At 38.1% G+C, this 21242-nt stretch overlaps 1 protein-coding gene across 1 annotated transcript; it reads left to right on the top strand.

Annotated features, from left to right (window-relative positions):
* Positions 1–1513: 1513 nt before the first annotated feature.
* ASIC5 (acid sensing ion channel subunit family member 5) lies at positions 1514–17788 on the top strand. Its single transcript, XM_009500135.2, has 9 exons — positions 1514–1747; positions 3676–3907; positions 5061–5180; positions 6165–6314; positions 6887–7034; positions 8553–8609; positions 10759–10927; positions 13659–13750; positions 14377–17788. The coding sequence occupies exons 1-9, from the start codon at positions 1608–1610 to the stop codon at positions 14571–14573; spliced, it is 1305 nt and encodes a 434-aa protein (XP_009498430.2). The 5' UTR covers positions 1514–1607; the 3' UTR covers positions 14574–17788.
* The last annotated feature ends 3454 nt before the right edge of the window (positions 17789–21242 follow it).

Here is a 21242-nt window from a genome sequence, read left to right on the forward strand (position 1 = left end):
ACGTGCAAGGTGCTTGTCCCACTGCACACGTGCTGGTGAGAGAGAAACCTACAGCAAAACCAGAAATCCACTCTGTTCCAGTGCGATGTACAAAAGCACACACGGCTGAACAGCTCTGCAAGGGGATCCAATAGTCACTAGTGCTAAGAGTGACGCTTTTGAATAGTTCTCCAGCAGAAAACTGTTTGATGATAAAAAGGGGTCACCGTTCTTTATACTAGTATTGATCAAAGTTGTTACATAGATCTTTAAAGAAAGACATAAAGAAAATTCTTTCCCTTCAGAAATATTTTGAAATCCAGCACCGTCTGGGATTTCATTATCAGAGTCCAGAGACTGTGCAGAGACGAAAGCGGCACCCCAGAGCGCTGATGTGGTCATGATAGCTTTGGCAGATGACTCTTACCTCCCTTTGTTCCTTGCCCAACTGTAATAGCCTCAAGTAAATCAGTCTTTTAACGGGTATATTTTCTTCCTACCATACATGCCACACTATTAAATCTCTTTTTTTCTTCTTAAAAACAGAATTAGGGAAGCGTTTAATTCCAGTTAAACACTGATCTAAATAAGCGGATAACAATTTGTAAATGAAGCCCTTTGCAAAGAGACTGATCCGATTATGACTAGATACAGAAAAGGTGTTATTAAGTTTCCCTCGTTTTGATGTTTTGAGAGAGAACATTCTGTTCAACTCCATGCTCAAAAGATCATTCAGCAACAAGTGTAAGAAAATGACTACATTTCTAGATACTGATTGTATTCATTACTGTTAGAGCTCTTAAATTTAGATTTAAAAATGTTTTTATTTTGCTTTGGGTTTTTTAACATCAGTTTGTAAAAAGCCTGGGGTACGTGAAAACTAAAACCATTCGTGTTTCAAAGTTATGGAATCAGACAAGCATGAACCTAAAAAAAAGAGAGCAGATTTCCTTTTGAACATGTAACCATTCCAGTTTTATCCAGAACTTTTTAACAGTGAAAGAGTGAAACTCCCTTTCACATCATTCCATATCATTCCCTTTATACCTTATTTCTCAGAGCAAGTATAAAGGACTAGGCCTTTAATGGGATGTTACTGTAAAAATCAGATGCTGAGCTTTTTACAGTAGATTCATAGCCACCTGTGGCTTTAGAAGACCAAAGTATGTCAAAACCCAATCTTTTCCACAGAAGTGGAAATATTATTTTGCATTAATGGGCTTAAAAATTTTTGTGCTTAAAATATTGCAAGATAAAGGCTGTTCTCAGGCAGCGCTGAGCTCATCTCTTAGCACACAACTCCTCCGTTCTCAGAAGCAATTTTCCTACCTAACGAAAGAATTTACAATTAAAGAGAAATTTTACAAAAGCTTCCCAATACCAAAATTATGTGGTTTTCTTTCTTAAGTGCCATTTAAATGCTAATTTTAAAAATGTGTTTTAACTTTGTTCCACGTTAAGGAATATTGGAAAAGATACGATTGTACTTAATAAAGAAACTGCTGCCACATTTGGAAGACAGAAGGAAGTATCATCAGGAGTTTGCCTCTTCTACTTCATTTCATGGAGTGCATAATATTGTTCAAACACAGAGCAAGACTCGCAAAGTGCTGTGGCTGTTAGTAGTCATGGGCTGTCTTGCCATCGTTATGTGGCAAATCTGCAGTCGCTTCATCTACTACTTCAGCTGGCCAACCACAACTACAGTGGTAGTTCAGTATGTGGAAAACGTCAAGTTCCCTGCTGTGACTTTTTGCAACTTGAACAGGTAAAAGTTATGTTTGTTGTTCACTCTTGAGAGGCAACACCTTTTTATCTAAAAGCAGTCAGGTTCCACAACTCATTTGAACAAATCACACAGATCAAGGAAAATATGGGTCTGAGGGACTTGTCTTCCATACCACCATGTGAGCTTTAAATGAAGAGGAAAATACAAGAATCAAGGAAGGGAGGTTGCTTTTTTAATCTTCCCCCTCCTTCGGATGAACAGTTGCACTACAGATTTTTAAGTTTCAAAACATAAGTTGCAATAGAAAAACCTCTCTGTGGTGGTGTTCTATGTATGAGTGTTGCTTCTACGGTGTAACTGAGGGAGAGTCATCAGTCACACCCAAGTTGAAAACACAAGTAAGATTTGCACAATACAAACCTCACATAAATGTAGAAATCTTATGCAAAGTAGATTTTATTTTTTTCAGAGGTGCTCAGCCAGTTCCAGCTGATGTCAGTGGGATTTGCAGGAGGGAAGCATTTTGTTTGCTTGGAAGTAGCAGGAACTTCACTACAGATTTCCACATCTGAAGACAATGGCCAAAATTCAGATGCAGCCAATTTGAAAAGAATATAATAAACTTATGGCCTGATTTTTAGAGCAAATATGTGATTTAGGAGCAGTTTTAGAAATACAGAAAGTTGACCCATGCTGTTTCCTCAAGAACTGTAAGTTTTCATATCTTCTACCTTCTGCTGGCAGAATCAGCCAGAAGACCAAGTCTCAAATATCTGGAGCCGTTCTGCCTCACTGTGCCTCCTTCCCATTGCCCTGCATAAAGCTGCATAAAGCTGCACAACATGCGCTGTGGATAGAAGTCCCTCTTGATTACAGTGGGCTATTATAAAAATGCCTCACTTCTTATAATTATGGCAGCAGCACATTGTAAGTAAACAGTCAGCTACTGAGCACGGCAGTTGTCCGCCTAAGCGACAGTTTGCTGCCACATCCATCTGTTGTTCATGCTGTACTTATCCTTCCCTCCTGTTTTTAGTAACCAGCTTTTTTGTTGGCAAGACAAAGAGGCACAGATCTACCTTTTGTCCTTATTTTATTGACCTAAATTAAGTTGTGAAGAGTTGTTCCTTCCAATCTTCCTTAAGTTGTGGCATTAAGATCTATGATACAAATACATTGAGAAGTTTTTTAAAATACGATTACATAAAACAGCAATTCTAAGAACACGGTATTGTAGTTTCATTTGTGGTTATTCTCTTTTCACAAACTTATAACTGTTCTGTAAACCCTTACTTTACTTCAATAAAGGACTTCAATGCTGTACAACAGGAAAGCACCTCCAATGCCTCATCATGTTTTTGAGATTTTTCTAGTGGATTCTAGAAGTAAGGATCACCCTCGGTTTATACCACTGTGTTAGCAGCCACAGAGCTCACGGGAAGGTAGACTGTCTCTACACGGGGATGTAGCACCTTAGTAAAGCAGGTATATGAGATTATTGCAAAGGCACTTAGAAATCAATTTTCTAAATGATGGAAGACAACTGTTTGGAAAGCAACAGCTCCTGCCAGCTAGTTTCCCACATGTAAATGCAGTTGCTCAGCTTGTCATGAGTTCTGCAAATCTGGTTGTTGGCTTATGCAGATGGCTAGTCTACTTGGGTTTGTTTGGTTTTCATTTTTTTAATAAACCAGCACACACAACAGAAATGTTTCCAGTATGACTGACCAGAATGGCCATGGGAAGGTGTCCATTTTCTGTTTTCAGATATGGAAAATATCCTCCTAGAAATGTAGACTATATTATTTATTCCTGTTGTAGAGATCAAAGCGCAATGTGGTGGGCAAGCATCGCTTATAGTTTGCGAGCAGACAACAACTCATGTCACAGATTTGGCAAGAGCAGCCTTGACATCAGTCCTATAGCTCTGCAGACTCCAAGCAATTTTTTCTCCTTCCCACTGACAGGTTTCAAGCTCATGCAGTAAGCAACCTCAAAATAATTTTTTTAATTTGGAATATTGTGTCTGGAGTTCTCCACAAATTTGCTATGGAAGATAAATATGCTCAAGAGCTAAATGATTTCCTTCTTGGGAACCAGAACTTCAGCATCAAAGAGTTTACAAGGAAAAATGGGTTTTATCTGAACAGCAGCACATTGCTAGAATGTGAGTTTTTTGGAAAGCCATGTTACCCACAGGTAAATATGTTTATTTTACTAACAGTAGAATGGAGGGGAAGGGGATGTATTCTTACCACTCAATTTGAGACATCTAGCTTCGCCAGCTACTCCCCCTGTTTTCCCTTTACAGCCAGGCAATGGGAAAACAAAAAGTCCTACTCTAAATCACCCTGGGGACCCTGATTTTCCCACTGATGGCAGACACAGCCTGCTGAACTCCCTGAGCTGTAAAATGGGATTTCAGTCTAAATTGCTCTCTGCCTAGTGCTACTTCTGCACGGATAGCAGCCTTTGACAGCTGTCATTCCTCCAGGCTGTATCTAACAACCTTTTCCATAAATGGCCTATAACAAAGGTCAGTTTGAGCAGAGTTTTTTGCATGACGTGCGTAGTTTTGTTCTTGAGGTCAAGAATATAGACAGTCAGGGTAACTATATGCAGACCTCACAGGAATTTTAAATAGTGAGGTGAAAATAACCTATCTTTCGGAATTTTGGACAACAGACAAAGAATGTGATCGTCCCATTTTTGTGTCAGTGCTTCCATAGGGCAATTCCCAACTTAAATAGAAAACATGAACAGAAAAAAGTCAGGCCTATATTCTTTCAGATTAATCTAACCTTTAGATATGCTGTGACTTCCAAAATTAGGCATTGGAGAATTCTCTTACCTGAAAGACGCTAGTGCTAATAACTAAAGCTAAAGTAATGAGAAGCAGTCATATTAAATGATGAGATGGCTTTGGGAAAAATGCAAATATTTTACTTTCATATGTAACATGGCATTTAGCTTTGAAACAGTCTTCACTAAACATCTGCTGGAAAAATTAAACAAGTTGTTTTTGAATATGTAATTTCTATGTAATGTAAAAGGTATAGAAAAACAACAGGACCTCATTAAATGATTCTGAGCAGCTCATAGGTATTAATAAACAATGTGAAATTTCTTCTTTAAACTCTGTTTTTTATAGAAAGGGATAAAATCCTTTTGAATATTTCCATCAATTACCACTTTTCTGATTGTAATATTTAGCACTGCCTTTGGGGGGTGGGGGAAAAAATAAAACCAACCCAACCAACCCCAATAGCCCATCTCTTGCACTGTAATTCACCAAGGAAACTGTAAGCAATCTTGCTTTCATTTTACTCTTCCCTATTTTCCTTTATTGAAGGATTTTGAACATGTTTTCACTGAATACGGGAACTGCTTTACTTTTAATCGCAATGATCTTCCAGCAAGAAGAGTGAGTTTGTCTGGAAGAGGCTTACATTTGCTTTTTGATGTCCAACAGGTACAGCTATCCTAATGATTATAAACAACAGAGCACATAATAACTTATAGATGAGTAGAGGTGTTTTGTTTTGGGTTTTGTTTTTACTTTTTGCTTGGTTGGCTTTACAAAGATCTTTAGAATTTCATGCACAAAATTCTGTACCAAGAGTATTTCTGATTGAGAGGGCATTTTAAAGGAAAGTTCTAATACAGATTTTAAAAGTCAGAATTATTATTGACTCTGTCCCCAGCTAAATGGTTCTGAAAGTTGCAATGAGTGTAAATATGTATATATACACAGTTCATCCACAGCTGAAAAACAGCATCAGAGCAGTAATTTGGTTTTATACAAGTACTTCCGGATAACATAATTTCATTTTCATAAAAGGCCCAGTAGGGAAGGTCATACGGTGCCAATTTCTACGCAGTGCTGAAATTTTAGTTGCAGCAGCAGCAGCTGTGCTCAATGTCAGCTAAGATCTGGTCTTTGCACTGTAAATACTTTCTAACCTTATTAGGATTACCTTTGACCAACAGAAAAACTAGAAAACTCTGGGAATATCACCTTGTGAGATCAGGGAGGAAAACTAAAATCTAGAGTGGTAAATGACTTAGACATTCACTTTTATTCTTTAGGAATTATGAGACAGGAGTGAAGGTTCTGGAGAGGGTAACAGAAAGTTTGCTGAAATGTGATGGGTTGTTGGGAGTAGAAGGAACAAATATCCAAATTATAAGTAAATATTCATCTATGTCTCCTTGCTTTTGAAACTGGGAGATGACAGAAGGAATAAAACCCCCGAAAGCTTATAGTAACTGGAAGGAACCCCACAGAGGTAATCAACAAAGGAAATTCAAGTCAGTTATACTTTTCTGTAAATTGCCAAAAATGTGACTAGAGCTACAAGGCCGAAGAAAATTGCTTAGTACCATTTTAAATATAGCTAAAGCTTCAGAAGGTAAGCAAAGCCAAAACTACTTTAAATAATTATTTTTGTATCAGGAACAATTCACTGATGGACCTGCTCTTGGTTATACTGATGCTGGCATAACTTTTGTTATTCATTCCCCTGAAGAGCTTCCACGCTTTGATGGTTTAGGTTTATTAACATCGGTCGGCATGCATGCACAGGTCTCAATCCGCCAGCTGAAGGTAAGGACTTTGTCCATCAAGAGAAAATATTGATCTTTACTCTCTCTAATTCTCTTCTGAAGTGTGACAATGAATTAGACATTTTCAAAGTTAAAATATTTACCGTGCCAATGTGACTCCTAAAATAACATTTCCTCCAGACACAAACAAAATTACTGCTCTTCTGGGGCAGGGTGGGGGCATGTCATTGGTCTTTGTATCTATTAAAGTCAGCCTTTCTTTCCTAACGTCTTACAGCCTTTGTGACATATAATGATACAAGGACACCACGGTACTTCCCCACCAACACATTCTGTTACCATTAAGGTTGTCTTGTATTCCTTGTGGAATCCAAATGGAGAGGACTACCCTTCTGTACTAGACTGTCGATTAGGTCCTACTTTTGCTGTGAGAGAGAGGAGCAGATTTTATAATCCCATAAACACGAACTGTAACTGCCTCCAATTAAATCACAGTGTTACTGCTTATGTCTCCAACAGGCTTCCTTCAGGACTTTAAAATGTGAGAAAATAATACCTAAATTTGAAACAGAGACAAAAAAAGTTATATCTTCTGTTATTATTACCCTACAGTCAATTATCCAAGAATACCCATGGGGAGAGTGCAAGCCTGATATAAAGCTTCAGTACCACAAGATATATAGTACTAATGGATGTTTGCAGGAATGCAAAGCCCGGTACATACAGGACTGGTGTGGCTGTTTACCATTCATTCTTCCAGGTATTTCTCAGGAATATCATCATACCATACACTGATCATCTTGTTAGGAGACCTCACCTGCTATTGAACAGCAAAGGAGATGGGGCACATGCTTGAGGGATATCTACAGCTGGGATTAATTAAAATTATATTAATTTGTCTCTTTTTTTTTAATTCAGCAAAAAGAAGCAAGATATTTTGGTCAGCTCTAGACCTAGTGTCTGGGTTATTGGCTATTCTTAGGATACAGACCAAAAACCTTTAAAGAAAATATTATGCCTCAGAGCTGTGAGACAAGTCTGTAGTCTCCAACCTGTCTTCCTAAAGAGCTGGAACTAAATCCATAAGAAGTCATAGATTTTCAGATGTACCACAGAATACTTACTTTGCAGGCATTTAGCAGCCACAGCAGAACTGATTGCCTGAAGACAGAAACCGAGGTCCCCCACATAAACCATGGAAAGAGCCTGGCACCAGAAGAGGGCTCTGCAAAAGCCAAAAGGCTGCGTGGAGCCATCTAATCAGCCCAAAATGCGGACTATAGGTGTATGCTGTAATACTCCCCTCAAGAATCCAGGCATCTTAATCCCTCTAGAAATGTAAAGCAATAACATTGCGCCCTGACCAGTCTGCTCCCTCCCACCTTTTCAGCATTGAAAGTAATGATAATAGTCACTTCTCTCTGAAGCAAGAGCTGGAACGCAAATCTCTGCTCTCACAGCTCTTTTTTCACAATTAGTGGGCAAGAAAGCCACTGCCACGTCTGCACTTTCTGACTCAATCTATTTTTAAATATTCCCAAGCAAGGCAGAATGTTTTCACTAAGGGACACCCTTAATAAGTAACCTCTAGCCTGTTTGTCCGAAAACCCCTTGGAAAGGAAGCTGGCAATCTCCTGGAAACTCACGTGGAAAGGAGTTTGAGAAGGAAATTAAGTATAGATCTCCCATAACCAGAGTGAGAGCTTCTTACAGTGAGAGTCAGATAAAGGAGGGCAATGCCTTCTTTAACTGTGTGCCAAACTGCTAAGTAACATTTCCATGCAAAGGGGAAAAAATGGGGTGAATCTGAGACCATCTGAAATCCAACAATTTTGCTGTTAGCTCAGGGTGCTATCTTGCCCCTTATGTCTCCAAACAACTCTTGCATGAAGTTCAAAACTTCTTCTGAAACACATGGGGTGTAATCATCTACAGTACTTTGATTTTCATCACTAGCAAAAACCCAGAAATTCCTGGCTTTAGCAAGCTAACACAAAAAGTGATCCACAAGCTTAAAGGCAATTCTGGCTGGCACATGTACTAACGACGTTTGCTCCAAACACAAGCCTCCTGGCTTGGTCTGTTGTGTCTCTTCACTATGTACCCCTTGTGGTGTTGGTAACTGCACTGTGCCCAACTGAATTGATTTCTCAGTTGTAAAATGATAAACATGAAGTGGTGAGCGGACTTTGATGACAATACTTTTCAGTTTAGTAGAAATACAGCTAAGGGTTAGATTGTTAATTGAAGTTCCTAAAGTTTGTTGTTTATTTTGAAGGAAATGGAACAGAATGTGATTTGCTGAAGTTTTACAATTGTGTTTATCCAGCAATCTGTAAGTAATAACTTCATATTTTCTAAGCCAATTCCAAACAGTAGACAATAGCTGTCAATTAAAACAAAGTACTGCAAGGAATACTGAAACAAAGTACATCCCGGTTCGTTTAATGTTCTGAAAACAGAGACCAGACAGAGCATTACATAGATGCCAATTAAAAAACCATAGGAATTCATTTTAGTAATCAGAAATGGCTTAAAATGGAAGAATGTTCAACTAATCTATTCCCAGTTACCAAGCCTCTAGCTTGTATTTTTGCATCTTCATGGTATCATGCTTCTAGCTCCAATGTTGTATTCTTTTTGTTTGTTTGTTTGTGACAGAAAAGTGAACAGCACAGTAATAAGAGGTTTGCTAAGTAATAGAAAATACAATTTAAAAAAAATCACTGGACTTTAAGGCTTTTCTTTTCAAAAGTAAAATGAATTACATATTTTCGAAGTGCTCCAAATGAATTTATTTCCATAAGCAAATAATCTGCACACGGTAGATATGAAATTTATAAATAACTACAACAGACTTTTTGGAACATACTGTAAATGGTAATCTGAGAAATAACTTCTCACACACTTTAGAAAGCCTCTTTTTAAATTGTTTTGGATTTTGCTCTGTAACATGACTCTCCCTTCCCAAAGGAATGGATGATTAAGATACCAAGTAAATTAACAAGTCTGGGGGGGCCTGTGTGAGGCTTTACTTCTGTTTTGATTAGGTGTGCACAGCACTCAGGCAGGATCTACTACTGTGAACCATCACTATTTCTTTTTCCTGTGGCTCTTTTGAAGTAGATTCTTCTAAGTCCACATTCTTACATAATCGTGACATTTGGTAGCCTGTCATGGTGGAAATACGTCTATTATTTTACTTAATGGATATTCTGTGATCAAGTTTCAAAGAAAACACTGAGCAATAAACAAAAGTGACCCCTAAGTCTTATCAAGGACAGGTAGGATTCAGAGCTGGACCCCAGAAAGAACAGGCATCACAGTACTGTACATGGCAAACCTGGCTTGTAGGTCTCCGGTCCCCAGGACCCCCAGTTACGTGCTAAGTCTCCTTTTACAGTGCAGGAGAGGTTAGACACCTGATAACAAAATCTCAAATGACAGCACACTGATACAGCATCTGCGGGGCCTACTATTGGTGAGAGCATTTATTTTAGGGACTCTGAAGGCTGGCTGTCCAGAAAGAAATCCACAACCCCAGCATCCCTGGAGAGTACCTCAAACCATCAGCTAACAGGCTGAGATACCTCCTCCCCTGTGGGTTGCAAAAGCGAGAAGCCCACACGCAGTGGGAACAGACACAATGGCCACCACCACACCAGGACAAATAGAGCATCACAAGCAGGAGGTTATGGTATCTCAGAATACCAGATGGCTTTGGGTGATGGTTTATACTTTAGGAAATATTTATGCCTTACCGTTTTTCTTCAACATTAATTTTCTCCAGCTTTCCCAGATTTCTGTAATGATTTCTTTCTGTTAGAACCTCATCAGAGGAATGGCTCCCCACTTTCATGAGTGGTCAGACCTGCAGAATATTGTGACTTCTCTTTGGTATTTGAAGAAACAAAGCTGTCCCTAGGCCCTCTTAGCTGTCTTAAACCCAATCATCAAATGGCAGGCAGGAGTTAAGGTAAAGTGAACTTAGCTCACCAAGATTTTTCTGTAGTTATCAGATGATAGTAAACTACAACTGGCATTGCTCTGGAAGCGGTTTCTGTGCACTGAAATGAGCGAGGCAGACATCAAGGCATCAAGACCAAGGATTATATACTTAAGTATGTAAACAGAGAGCTAGCACAGAACATGGAAAGTCTTCTGTTGTCTGGCTGTTTAACTGTGACTGAGAAATAATAAGCACATAAAGCCCTAATGAAGGCAGAAAGACTTACAGGTGCTGAATTTCTTTGGAAAAAGTGACCAAAAAAATCTCAACCCTTATTACTGTGCACCAGTTTCCCAAACGCCAGTTACAAATACTTATTTGTTCCTTCAAAACTGAGAAGTATCCAATTTTCCCAGGATAACTAACCTGTGCATTTATCAAAGTCAGTAAAAAGTAATTTTGTAGGTTTTAAAAAAAGTTTTTAAACCCTGCTTTTTAAGAAATATTATGCAAATTATTTCTCATGAAATTTCAGATGATATAGAGATAAAAGGATTATGTACAATAGGAACCCACAATTCCACTTGCCCTGCCCCATGTGAAGAAACGGATTATCCTACCACTGTCACCTACTCAAGCTTTGGAGGAGAAAAAGCCATAAAATATTTTTCTGCAAAACTGAAGAAAAGCCCAGAATACATCAGGTAATCTTGCTTAACACCTTGTCTAATATCTTTATCAATTACTTTTAAGTGTGCTAATAGAGCGTATGATGTATATATGACTTTTAAAATTATATTCTTTTGTGTGGTATTAATAATGTCTGTGAGATAAAATAATCTCTTTAAAAAAATTGGTTAAGATTTATGCATATTTCTATATACATGAAATATAGACTTGTGGATAACATAAAATAGATACTGCAATTAAAAAGTAATATTCTCAATTACCTCTGTGTCACTGATCTCTCATAACAAAGATTTTTGATCACTTTTGCATTTAAAAATAAAGAATGGGCAGGGTTATCAAACCTATCCACAATCCACATGAGCAATCCATCCAATAGAGAAGGCAAACCTTCACCCTTCCACAGCTGAAGGCAACGAACAACCTAGATGCTATATAAAGTTGTTCTCCTTTCTCTCAACCCTTCCCAAACAAAGCTTCATAACCACTTAAGAGCTAGATTTCATTGTAGCTATAATATCACAAATTTAATAATATTTTCTATTGTTAGTAGAATTCACTAATAATGTTTATAATATAAAAGTTATTTAGAAAATATTTGGTACGATATTAATTCTTGTGAGGTAGCAGAAGAGTGAAATAGCAGGCCATTACACGTACAGCAAAAGAAAATGGGTCTATATCCGAAAGAAGAGACCTTCTAGCGTGAAAACATGTCTCAACAGCATTGACTACACCTTTTATTCAGGAAATGGTGTTAGAACTTGTTATGCTCAGACCTATGTCGCTCAGTAGTAGCACTGAGCTGACATAATCTGGATACTTTTAAATTCATAGGAGAGATATCATATATGCTCATGCCTGAATAGTGCATATGTGCCTCACTGTTACAATATAATAAATTGATGCCAGATTTCCTTGCAAATGCAAGCATTAAATATCCAAAAACAGAATGGTTTCCAGATTTTTTTTGCCAGGAAGATGCAATCTAGTTGTCAAGGAGCATTTAATACAGTTTTATAAGCTAAATTGCCTCTTGCTCCCAGACGAAGATGTCAGCAGTACAAGAAAAAGTATTGACAGGTGCTACATGAACTCATAGTTTCCACAACATCCAAATGTGTTTATAAAGAACTGTAGAAAATTTGGCTAACAAAATATCTCAAAGTATTTAATTGTTTCAGTGATTTCAGTTTTCTCACTCTTGAAGCCGTCAGTCTGTAAATGCTTGCATACGTTTATACGTGAATAGGAACTATATGAATCACAGAAAGGTTTGGATTGGAAGGGACCTTTAGAGGTCACCTAGTCCAACCTCCCTGCAGTGAGCAGGGACATCCCCAACTAGATCAGGTTGCTCAGAGCCCCGTCCAACCTGGCCTTGAATGTTTCCAGGCATGGGGCATCCACAACCTCTCTGGGTAACCTGAGCCAGTGCCTCACCACCCTCATTGTAAAACATTTCATCCTTAAATCTAGTCTGAATCTACCCTCTTTTAGTTTAAAACCATCAGCCCTTGTCCTGTGGCTACAGGCCCTATTAAAAATTCTGTCCCCAATGAAGATTATGAAAATAAAATCTGTTGTTACATGTAAAAGATATTAATCGTTTGAGGACATTTTATCTTTGTTGATTATTTTATTGTCTGTAAATATCATGTGCAACCCAGTAATTATTCAATTAAGCAAGTGAAAATACAGAACATTCCTCTGTTACCAAGCCTTAACCAATAGGAATCCTGGCCACAGATCAACAAGTACATATTCTGAACTATAAAGCGCAGAGACCTATTGATTTCTGAAGATGTTAGAAGGGAAAAGTTAAATATTTATTGGATAGTTCTGCTAGCAACTCCATGACAATGGTATGAAGTCTTATTAATAGAAGCTATAAGAATAAGATTATTTTTATTACTCAGTTCTACCCGAGTTTTAGAATTATCACCTAAAGAGATAGAAGTGATTATTTTACATAGCAAATGCTTTATGTTCATGAATATTTTTAATGAGCTCATTATCACTGTCAACCTGAAAATCTGTAGCAGTTCACTCTTCTGAAGAATGATTGCTAATTTTATTCTTAAAGGTCACAACATTATGTGTGCAATGAGTTTTTGTGTCTGTTTTATTCCACAGCTGTTATGTTTATACTCTATTTAGGACTTAGGCAGAATCCTTCTGTAGACATGATATCATAAAGATGAGCTGTTTGCTCACATTGAATCATTCCAACTGAGATTTACCTACTCTTCTGCTTTTGCAGTGGGCAAGAGTATAATTAGGTAAGTGAGGCTATTAGCAGAGGACAGAACTAAACATCCAAGTATAGGACAAAGGCTCTTACGCACAAACATGCTTATTGAAATAAGCACAATTAAATATACAGTTGCACATAATCAGGAGTGGTAGGCTGCACTCCCAAGCACTGCACCCGCTGTAGGTCAGGATGCTTGACCCTTCCACTCAAGCTTATCTCTGTGACCCTAAAAAGTATGAGTCTCTCTCACAGTACAGATCTAGAGTTACTTTTTCAACGTAGCCTGAAGATCTCCTCTGACAAACTCATTATAACTGTTGTTATTAGATGACTGAAGAAAAAATAAGTGTCCTAACTCATTCTGGTAACACTCATCTAATTGTTCTTTAAAAGACACCGTCACTTTCCCTGAACTTGGTCTGTGCTGATAAATGCTGGTAAAAACAGCACTCCTGACTGTCTCAAATAATACTGTATGTATTTGTCATTAGGCAGAACCTTGTGCGTATTGACATTAAATATCATGATCTGAGCTACAAAATAACACAGCAGCAAAAGGCCTTGACTATATCCGAGTTGCTTGGTAAGTGAATGTTTAATATTTATTTATTGCTGATTAATAATTAATCTAAAAAAACCAACCAACCACACAAACACACCTGGTTTTTTTATTCTCTCCCCTCTCAAGTCATAGCCTATGAGGACTTCCAAACAAAAAGCAATACCTTTTATATTATAATGGTAATAATCATGTCTGCCTCATGGTAATTTTTGGTACCATCTCCTGTCATTCCATTAAAGAATCTGCACTACGGACAGCAGCCAAGTGTAAGAAATAAGTTTGGCACTAGTTTATGGTTATATCACACACAGGACTGTAAGAAAAGTGAAGTTTACGGGATTTGGAGGGGAGAGGGAGAACATGAGAAGGAGAAGCAAGAGAATGGTTAAAAAAGCATAGAAGTAGGAAATATTTTAAGTATCTGCTCCACAGTAGGATGTGTTGTGTTGTACTTGCTTTATTTAGAATTTTAAGAACCACATTAGTCTTCACCAGTAAACATTCTTAAGAATATTAATTCTGTTTTCTTAAAGTGATGGATTATCTATATTGAATTTATTTAACACTTGAACCTGGCAGGGTTGTGTTTGCTTGCTAGACTAAACCAAATGCTTAGGATGACATATGTTTATTTCCTTCTATTACAGCCGATGTAGGTGGCCAGCTTGGATTGTTTTGTGGTGCCAGTATGATTACAATCATAGAACTGCTCGAGTATATTTTTACTAACTTCTGCTGGATGTGCATCTTTCTTCTATTGAAAGCTCCTGAAATGCCTCAGTGGAACAATCTTTCTCAGAATCAACCAACACACAAGGAAAAAAAGGGAATACAAGAATGTTAGTGGCTTGTAGAAGCACAAATGAATTATTTCTGCAACTTCCCTTCCTTTTTAAGATACAAAACCAACAATAATATTTTGCATTGCTCCCTTCCCTGCACTCCTTATTCTTCCTGTTTCTTTTGTTGCCTAGAACTATTTAACTGTGCTACTTTAAAGAGTGAACTTTGGAAAGTCTCTCTTTCTTATGTAAAGAAAAATGTAATCTTTACCCAAAATTTTATTTTAAAGAATTACCAATTCTTTTAAATAGCATAACAAGTGATACTGACATACGATGCAATTTAGAATTTCTGACCCAGCTTTATCTTCTGTATTCTGAGTGAGGAGAAATAACACACATGCCAAATTAACACACACGAGTTTCTTAACTGACATAAAGGTGGAGAATTTCTATGCTGAAAAAGCAGATTCCTTATCAACGACAATGTCTTTGCTCATAGGTTACCACTGTTACATGTTCCAATAAAGGATATTGTAGCTTTGCCTATCAGAATTAGGAGTGTGCTTCTACAGCCTATTATCTGTTGCCTGAAATGCATTTAAAAAAAAAAAAAGAAAAAATCTCATGAGACTGCCAAGTACTATATAGAGAACTGTAGGGCATCTGAGCGGATGACAAGTGGGCAAACATAGGCAAAGTTCTGCATTTAATGTCATGAAAGATGATAGCAAAGACTAAAGGCTTCATCTAAGTCTTACTAAAAATCAGTGAGTAAGAATTTTGTGGCTTTGGTGCTGAAACAGGCTTCCTGAACATTTATTCCTTTAGAAGTGTTCAGAAAAGCTCTGTGCTTTCCTACACCTGTGTGGGCCTATGGAACAGTAGTGGCTTAGAGCCATATGGTTGTAGAAAAGACTTTGGTGATTGAATACAACTTCCAAAGATGTGTAATAGTGTAGTGCATACAGACACTCTCCCCGCCCCATGCACACTAAAGCTCATAGAACAAGAGGTGTGCACTGGAGGGGGGTGTTGTGTTCTTTTTAAGTATGTCTTAGTAAACAGCATAATCATTTTAAAATGTGAGAGTTAATAGGATAGGATGATTTCACTTTATACAATTAAAATATACAGTGTATCTTTACTACATTTTTTTTCTCTACAATAGTTCTCTGAATACAGTTCTGAACAAATCCATGCTTGCCCTTGGTAGTCATGATAGTCTCTTGCCAAATTCTATCTATCAGAGCTTATGATGCTTTTGGAGCCTGGATGGAAACCCTTTAGGAGAGGTAGATGCAAAAGAGTCTTGTAAAAGATGCACCCAAGACTAATTTTAAGACTACATGATAAAGGATTATCCTGATTTGAAGCATTGGCTTCTATTCAATTAACTATACATGATAGTAATAGATAACTGTTTATCTGAAAACTTAGAGACAGTTGTCTAGACCTAAGAATAGCACCATGTCGACTTTGCTGATCAAAACATACCCACATTAGAAAGTTTACGAAGGCTACAACATTATACCTTCTGAACCACTGCCCCCCCAATAAGCGCCAGGGCTCTGCAACCCTCAAACTGCCCAGGAGCATGTCTCTGTGCTCTTAAGTAACGTCAATGCCGTGCCTGAAACTCCAGGTGAGCAAGCAGCCATAGCCATGCCCTATAATTCACACTATTCTTCCATACCACCTGCTCAAATTCAGCGACTAATAATAAATCAGTTTCTACAAAGGAAGTAGTAACTGTACTTAATAAGCAGCCAAGTCCTTAAAGTTAGATATAAAGTAATGAAAAGGCTACCATATGGCCATCATTAGCAACAGTTTCCCTTCAACATAAACCCTAGGATATGCAATTCAGGAAATACAGGAAATGTTTTTGCTTCATCGAAAGATGCCTTGATTTTACTCCTCAGTAACAGCAGGCTTGAGAGACCTCAAGGTTAACTTAAAGATTTTTTTTATTGGTCATCTCTGCTGGGACTTTCCCCCCCTCACTATTACCAAGCACACGCACACTTGGAACAGCAGCCATACAAAAAGGTCTATCTCACCCCACTGTCCAAGGTGTGTATTGGCCAAAGCAGAGGAAGAATGGAAAGAATGGAGCAAACATACTGCAATATTTCTCTAAAGATTTCTCCCAGCCTCAAACAGTTTGTAGCTGTGGAATTCTTGAGCCAGAAGAAATTCTATTTTTGGAAGTAGGAATCAGGTATTATCTGGCTTCTGGATAAAAAGAAAAGCAGGGGAAAGATTAAATATAGTAATCTAGCACGTGTCATATTTCAGAGATCAAAGTGTTTTGTAGCTATCAATCACAATGATGGGTTTTTTGGTTTGCTTCTACTAACAAGGATTAAATAAAAATTAGTATTGTAAGGACTAAACAAAAGAAAACGGATATTGTTTCTGCTGTGCTGAAAGTTCAAGTGCAATAAAGCACAGAACATGCTAAAGAATCAGCAAAAAACCTCCACAGTTCTCACAGAGGGAAGGTACTTGCATCTTTGCTTAGTTTAACAAAACTAAAATGACTCTTGCTTACTCCGCTGTCTTCGGACAAGGACAGCTGAAATCACTGCTTGGTTACAGATTCTTCTAACACATGTGGCAGAAGGAGCTCTGAAGAAAGCACGAAGGCTGGTGTTTTGCCCAAGGTCAAGTGACAGACTAAGATGAGTTTTTTCAGCAATGGCTTGTGATGAGATTATATAAGGAAATTGATTCCCCAGCATAGCTAAATATAGCAACTGTGCTGTGCAGCAGAGCAGAAGTAAGGGTGCTTTTGTATTTTGATCTATGTCTATTATTCTATTAAGGCAACAGAATTTTAAAGTTTTAAGAAAATATTTGTCTTACTGGATAGGTAAATCTATTTATAGATCTATATCTATAAGTGCAGCAGAAGCAAGGTATTTTAACAGTTTGATCAGATCATCTCCCATTTTAGCATTACTTCACTGCTTATTTGTTTGCTTTTCTTTTTCACAAGTGCACGTCCATGCTCCACGGACAGATATCAGCAAGCTTTTCTCATGCTAATTGTTTGATTCTAAAATGTTAATCTTAACAACAAAACTAGTGACATGATTGGGAAAACCCCCTTGGGCTCCTTCCAACTCCTTGTCTGATGCGTACAAAGAGATGCAACACAGAATTTTGTAGCTAGAAACACATCAGCCTGAAGATGACACCCTCCAACTGGCCCAAAGTAGTTAGTGTTGCACAACAAATAAAATAAAAACGGGACATATTTTAAAATACATTTTGCATAAGTCATTAAAATTTATTTAACACTGTAGATAATATCATGCTGTTGCATACAACATTTTCTGAAGAATGGAGGAAGGCAGTTGGGTTGTGTGGATAATGATCTGTGTTTGTTTGCTCTGGATTTTGTGTCTGGAGAGCATTGTTGCATTCTCTTATGCATTGCATTCATTTTCACACCCTGGGCAGTGGATCAGAGTATATAAGTAGCTCCTGGTACAAGGAAGACAGCTTTATAAACTATCAGACAAAGAACCTGCCATGACAGATTGGGGTGGGGGAAGGCTGGAGATTGTTAAAGACTTGCATTGTATCTTTTGACAGATTTCTTCAGCTCATTTCCTTATTTCTTCTAAGATCTTTCACAAGGCCACTATTGGAAGATATGTGGCAGACATCTCTAAAGAAGTGTCAGAAATTAAGGATTTATTCAAGTAGAAATTGTGATTTTGGCCAAATTGCTCAGGAAGCAGGCCTGGCACTTGCTTAGTAGGCAAAGCAAAATGAACACATAATGGCCCATACAGGAGAAGGAGTGGGATCAGACTTCTATGCAGCAGATTAATTCATTGCAGTGTCTCACCAGTAGATGCCCCACTTACCTTAGGCTTCAGTTCATAAGCCTTCCTGTGCATGGATTTGATTTCTCAGCATCTATTATAGAATTACTCAGTATAACTTAAGGCAGACTACTTCCCTCTGATTAATTGATGTATGAGCTGGGGAAATATTTCAAAGAAGTTGCTGGCAAACCTGATGTTACTTAGCCTGAACTAAGTAGCAGTGTCTTTGCTGCACAATGTTTAGATTAATTTCTGAGGTAAATAAACAAACAAAAATATACAGCCATCCCCATACTGCATGAAAATAAGTTGATCAAAGTATCTCTTAAGAAGCTTATACAAGCCCGCTGATCTACTGTTGCTTAAGAAAGTGTTAATTAAGGTAAATAGGTATTTCCTTAATCCTCACCAATTCTTTAAACTGAAGTTTTACAGGAAAAAAAAGGAATGTCCCTGTACAATCACTTAAGTTTGAAGGTAGTTAGCCGTGTCTACCCTCTAGCTCTAATATGGCTGTTTGCACTGTGTGTGAATCTGGTTCTGGCAAAACTTCAGGAAAGCAGTCTTCCTCACTCAAGTAGTACCCCATGGCAGCATGATACAGCCCCTTGGTTTCTTGCAGCTCCTTTCGAGTCTAGCACTGCTCTGCAGTTGCTCTGTATTTTGGAAATTCAAGAATCATCAAGCAATTCTAAAAAAATCACAGACCAAGATAAACCATAATGGCTCACTCATACTGCCTGTCAAAGTACACAGTGTTTTAGAAGTGTATATCACTTATTACACTATAAACATTAGTACAACTAGTCACTGTAACTGCATTCTGAGCTAAAACATTCTCAGCCTGACAGTTGATGTGCTTACTAAACTCAGGATACAGGAACTATCTCCAAGCTCATATTGTAGTAATTACTTTCTGTGATGTTGAAATATGATGGTTATAAACTACAAGCTCTGTATGAATGGGATACTGCTGTAGAGCCAGGGCTAGCATCACATCTTGTTGATGCTGCTTATGACCACCCTGGCCTTGCTAACCCTCTCGCACCGCAAGTCCCTTTCCCACCAGAAGCAGATCACCTCTGCTGCCTCCTCGCTAGAGGCAAAAGACACCACAAGAAGAAGGGAAGCTTCTTTGGAAGAGAAAAAACTCCAAATGACCCTTCCCACTGCACACACAACTGACATCCAAACAGAGGTGCCCGACCCATCTCCTACCTCACGACAGAGATTAAAAAAGAACCAAAACCCACCAGCCAAACACTTTTGGGCTCAGGAGTGCTTTTGCAAAACTGTAGAAGGGAGAGAGAGATCCTCACATGTACCTGTTCTTTCCAGACTGAAATACTAAAACCCTTCTACCTCTAGAAAAGTGTGTCATTTTGCAACATGAAGCCTGCTTAAGTGCATGTCTAGTTTTGCCTTGCAGATTGTGGAGATTGCTGTCAAAGAAATGACCCTGAGCCTTAGAAAATTTAGTAATACTTCCAGGACACTTCAGGGTCCTTGATTAAATAAGGCTTCTAGTCCACATCACAATTGTTAGTATTTCTGCTTACTGCTTACTTTGTGACACTTTCAAAGCCACTTTCAACCTAGCCAGTTGCTTTGAGTTAAAGTGATGAACACCTAGAGTAACACAGGTTGTGTCAAGCATAGCATTGGGTTCTTTTATGTACTTCTAGCTATTTAAGACTTGGCAAATAGATATTCAAGGCAGGATTGGTGATTATATATTTGACTATTGCTGATGTATCTACCACATACTTAAAGGCTTCTATTTAAACTGCAAATCAACTGAAGACAAGAAATAGGAACAGTTACAAGAAGTAAGACTTTCGTACACAAGCTGTGAAAAATGTGGATTTCTCAGGGCTGCACACATGCCATAGAGCATGCAAAAACTGTCCATTAAAAGCCAGTAAATTTGCTTCTGGTGTTGTTCAACTCAACCCATATGTCTCCCACAACAGTGACTCAATTCTTAGTGCAGTTTCCATAGCTAAAGTTATTGGGAGTATCAGTTAAGAATTTTAATATAACCTCTTTTCCTGGGGTAACTGACAGGTCTTTGCATGTAGTAGCTGCCAAAGAAAACGTTTTTAGAGAGCCTGCTACAACTCCTGGCTAATAGGACTAGGTCTGGAGCCCTGGAATATTTTCCTGTTGGTCACCTGGCCTGCTACGTTTGTAATCCTGAATGAGCCCTTAAAGTTTCTAGCCACTGTCTGCGGGACTAATATTGTTTGTTACAGACTTGGTCCAGAGTTCAGTGGAAATTTTCCACCCTAAAAATGCCAAACAACCTCAGACCATGCCCATGTAAACTTACAGTTCACTTATAGATTGTGCATCCTCTAATCTGGAAGTGTTACATTACATCTTGATCTTTTCCTGCTGTCTGAATAAATGGAATTTGGGGGGGTTTAGTTCTAACTTCTGAGAAATGTATGAATAAAAATGGCAAACAACACCCCACATGAAACAAACCAGATATGAGAAAAAGCCCAACTATTTAACTGTAGAAACATCACAAAATCTGTTTTAAGACTAATTGTAAGACGATGGTCACTGTTGAAACATCTAGCAAAAAAAACAGTAGCAAAAAAAAAAAAAAAAAAAGGCAAAACTGTTACTAAGAGACCAACATAATTCTAACAAACCCCGAGGGAAAGAAAGAAACAAGGTCACATCATGCAACACAGCACCATATTTTAGAGAATTCTTTTTTCCTGAAGAGTAAGTTTAGTTGCTCTTTGTTTTCCAGTATCCCAGTTCGGACAAGGACTCCACTGAGCGGAGTACTTCACAAAATGTGGACCCTGTTCCAAAGGTCCCTCAGCCTTAGAAAACTGTAAAGCATCTGCTTCATCCCTCAATTCAGAG

Source organism: Phalacrocorax carbo, chromosome 4 (assembly GCF_963921805.1).
Source record: "Phalacrocorax carbo chromosome 4, bPhaCar2.1, whole genome shotgun sequence".
NCBI classification, from domain to species: Eukaryota; Metazoa; Chordata; class Aves; order Suliformes; family Phalacrocoracidae; genus Phalacrocorax; species Phalacrocorax carbo.

Bases quoted from the DNA above. Each gene is read 5' to 3' on its own strand.
- ASIC5 (XM_009500135.2), top strand. From the start codon at position 1,608: ATGGGCTGTCTTGCCATCGTTATGTGGCAAATCTGCAGTCGCTTCATC. The intron at 8,610-10,758 runs GTAAGTAATAAC...ATGAAATTTCAG, and splicing joins TTGTGTTTATCCAGCAATCT to ATGATATAGAGATAAAAGGA. The intron at 10,928-13,658 runs GTAATCTTGCTT...ATTTGTCATTAG, and splicing joins AAAAGCCCAGAATACATCAG to GCAGAACCTTGTGCGTATTG.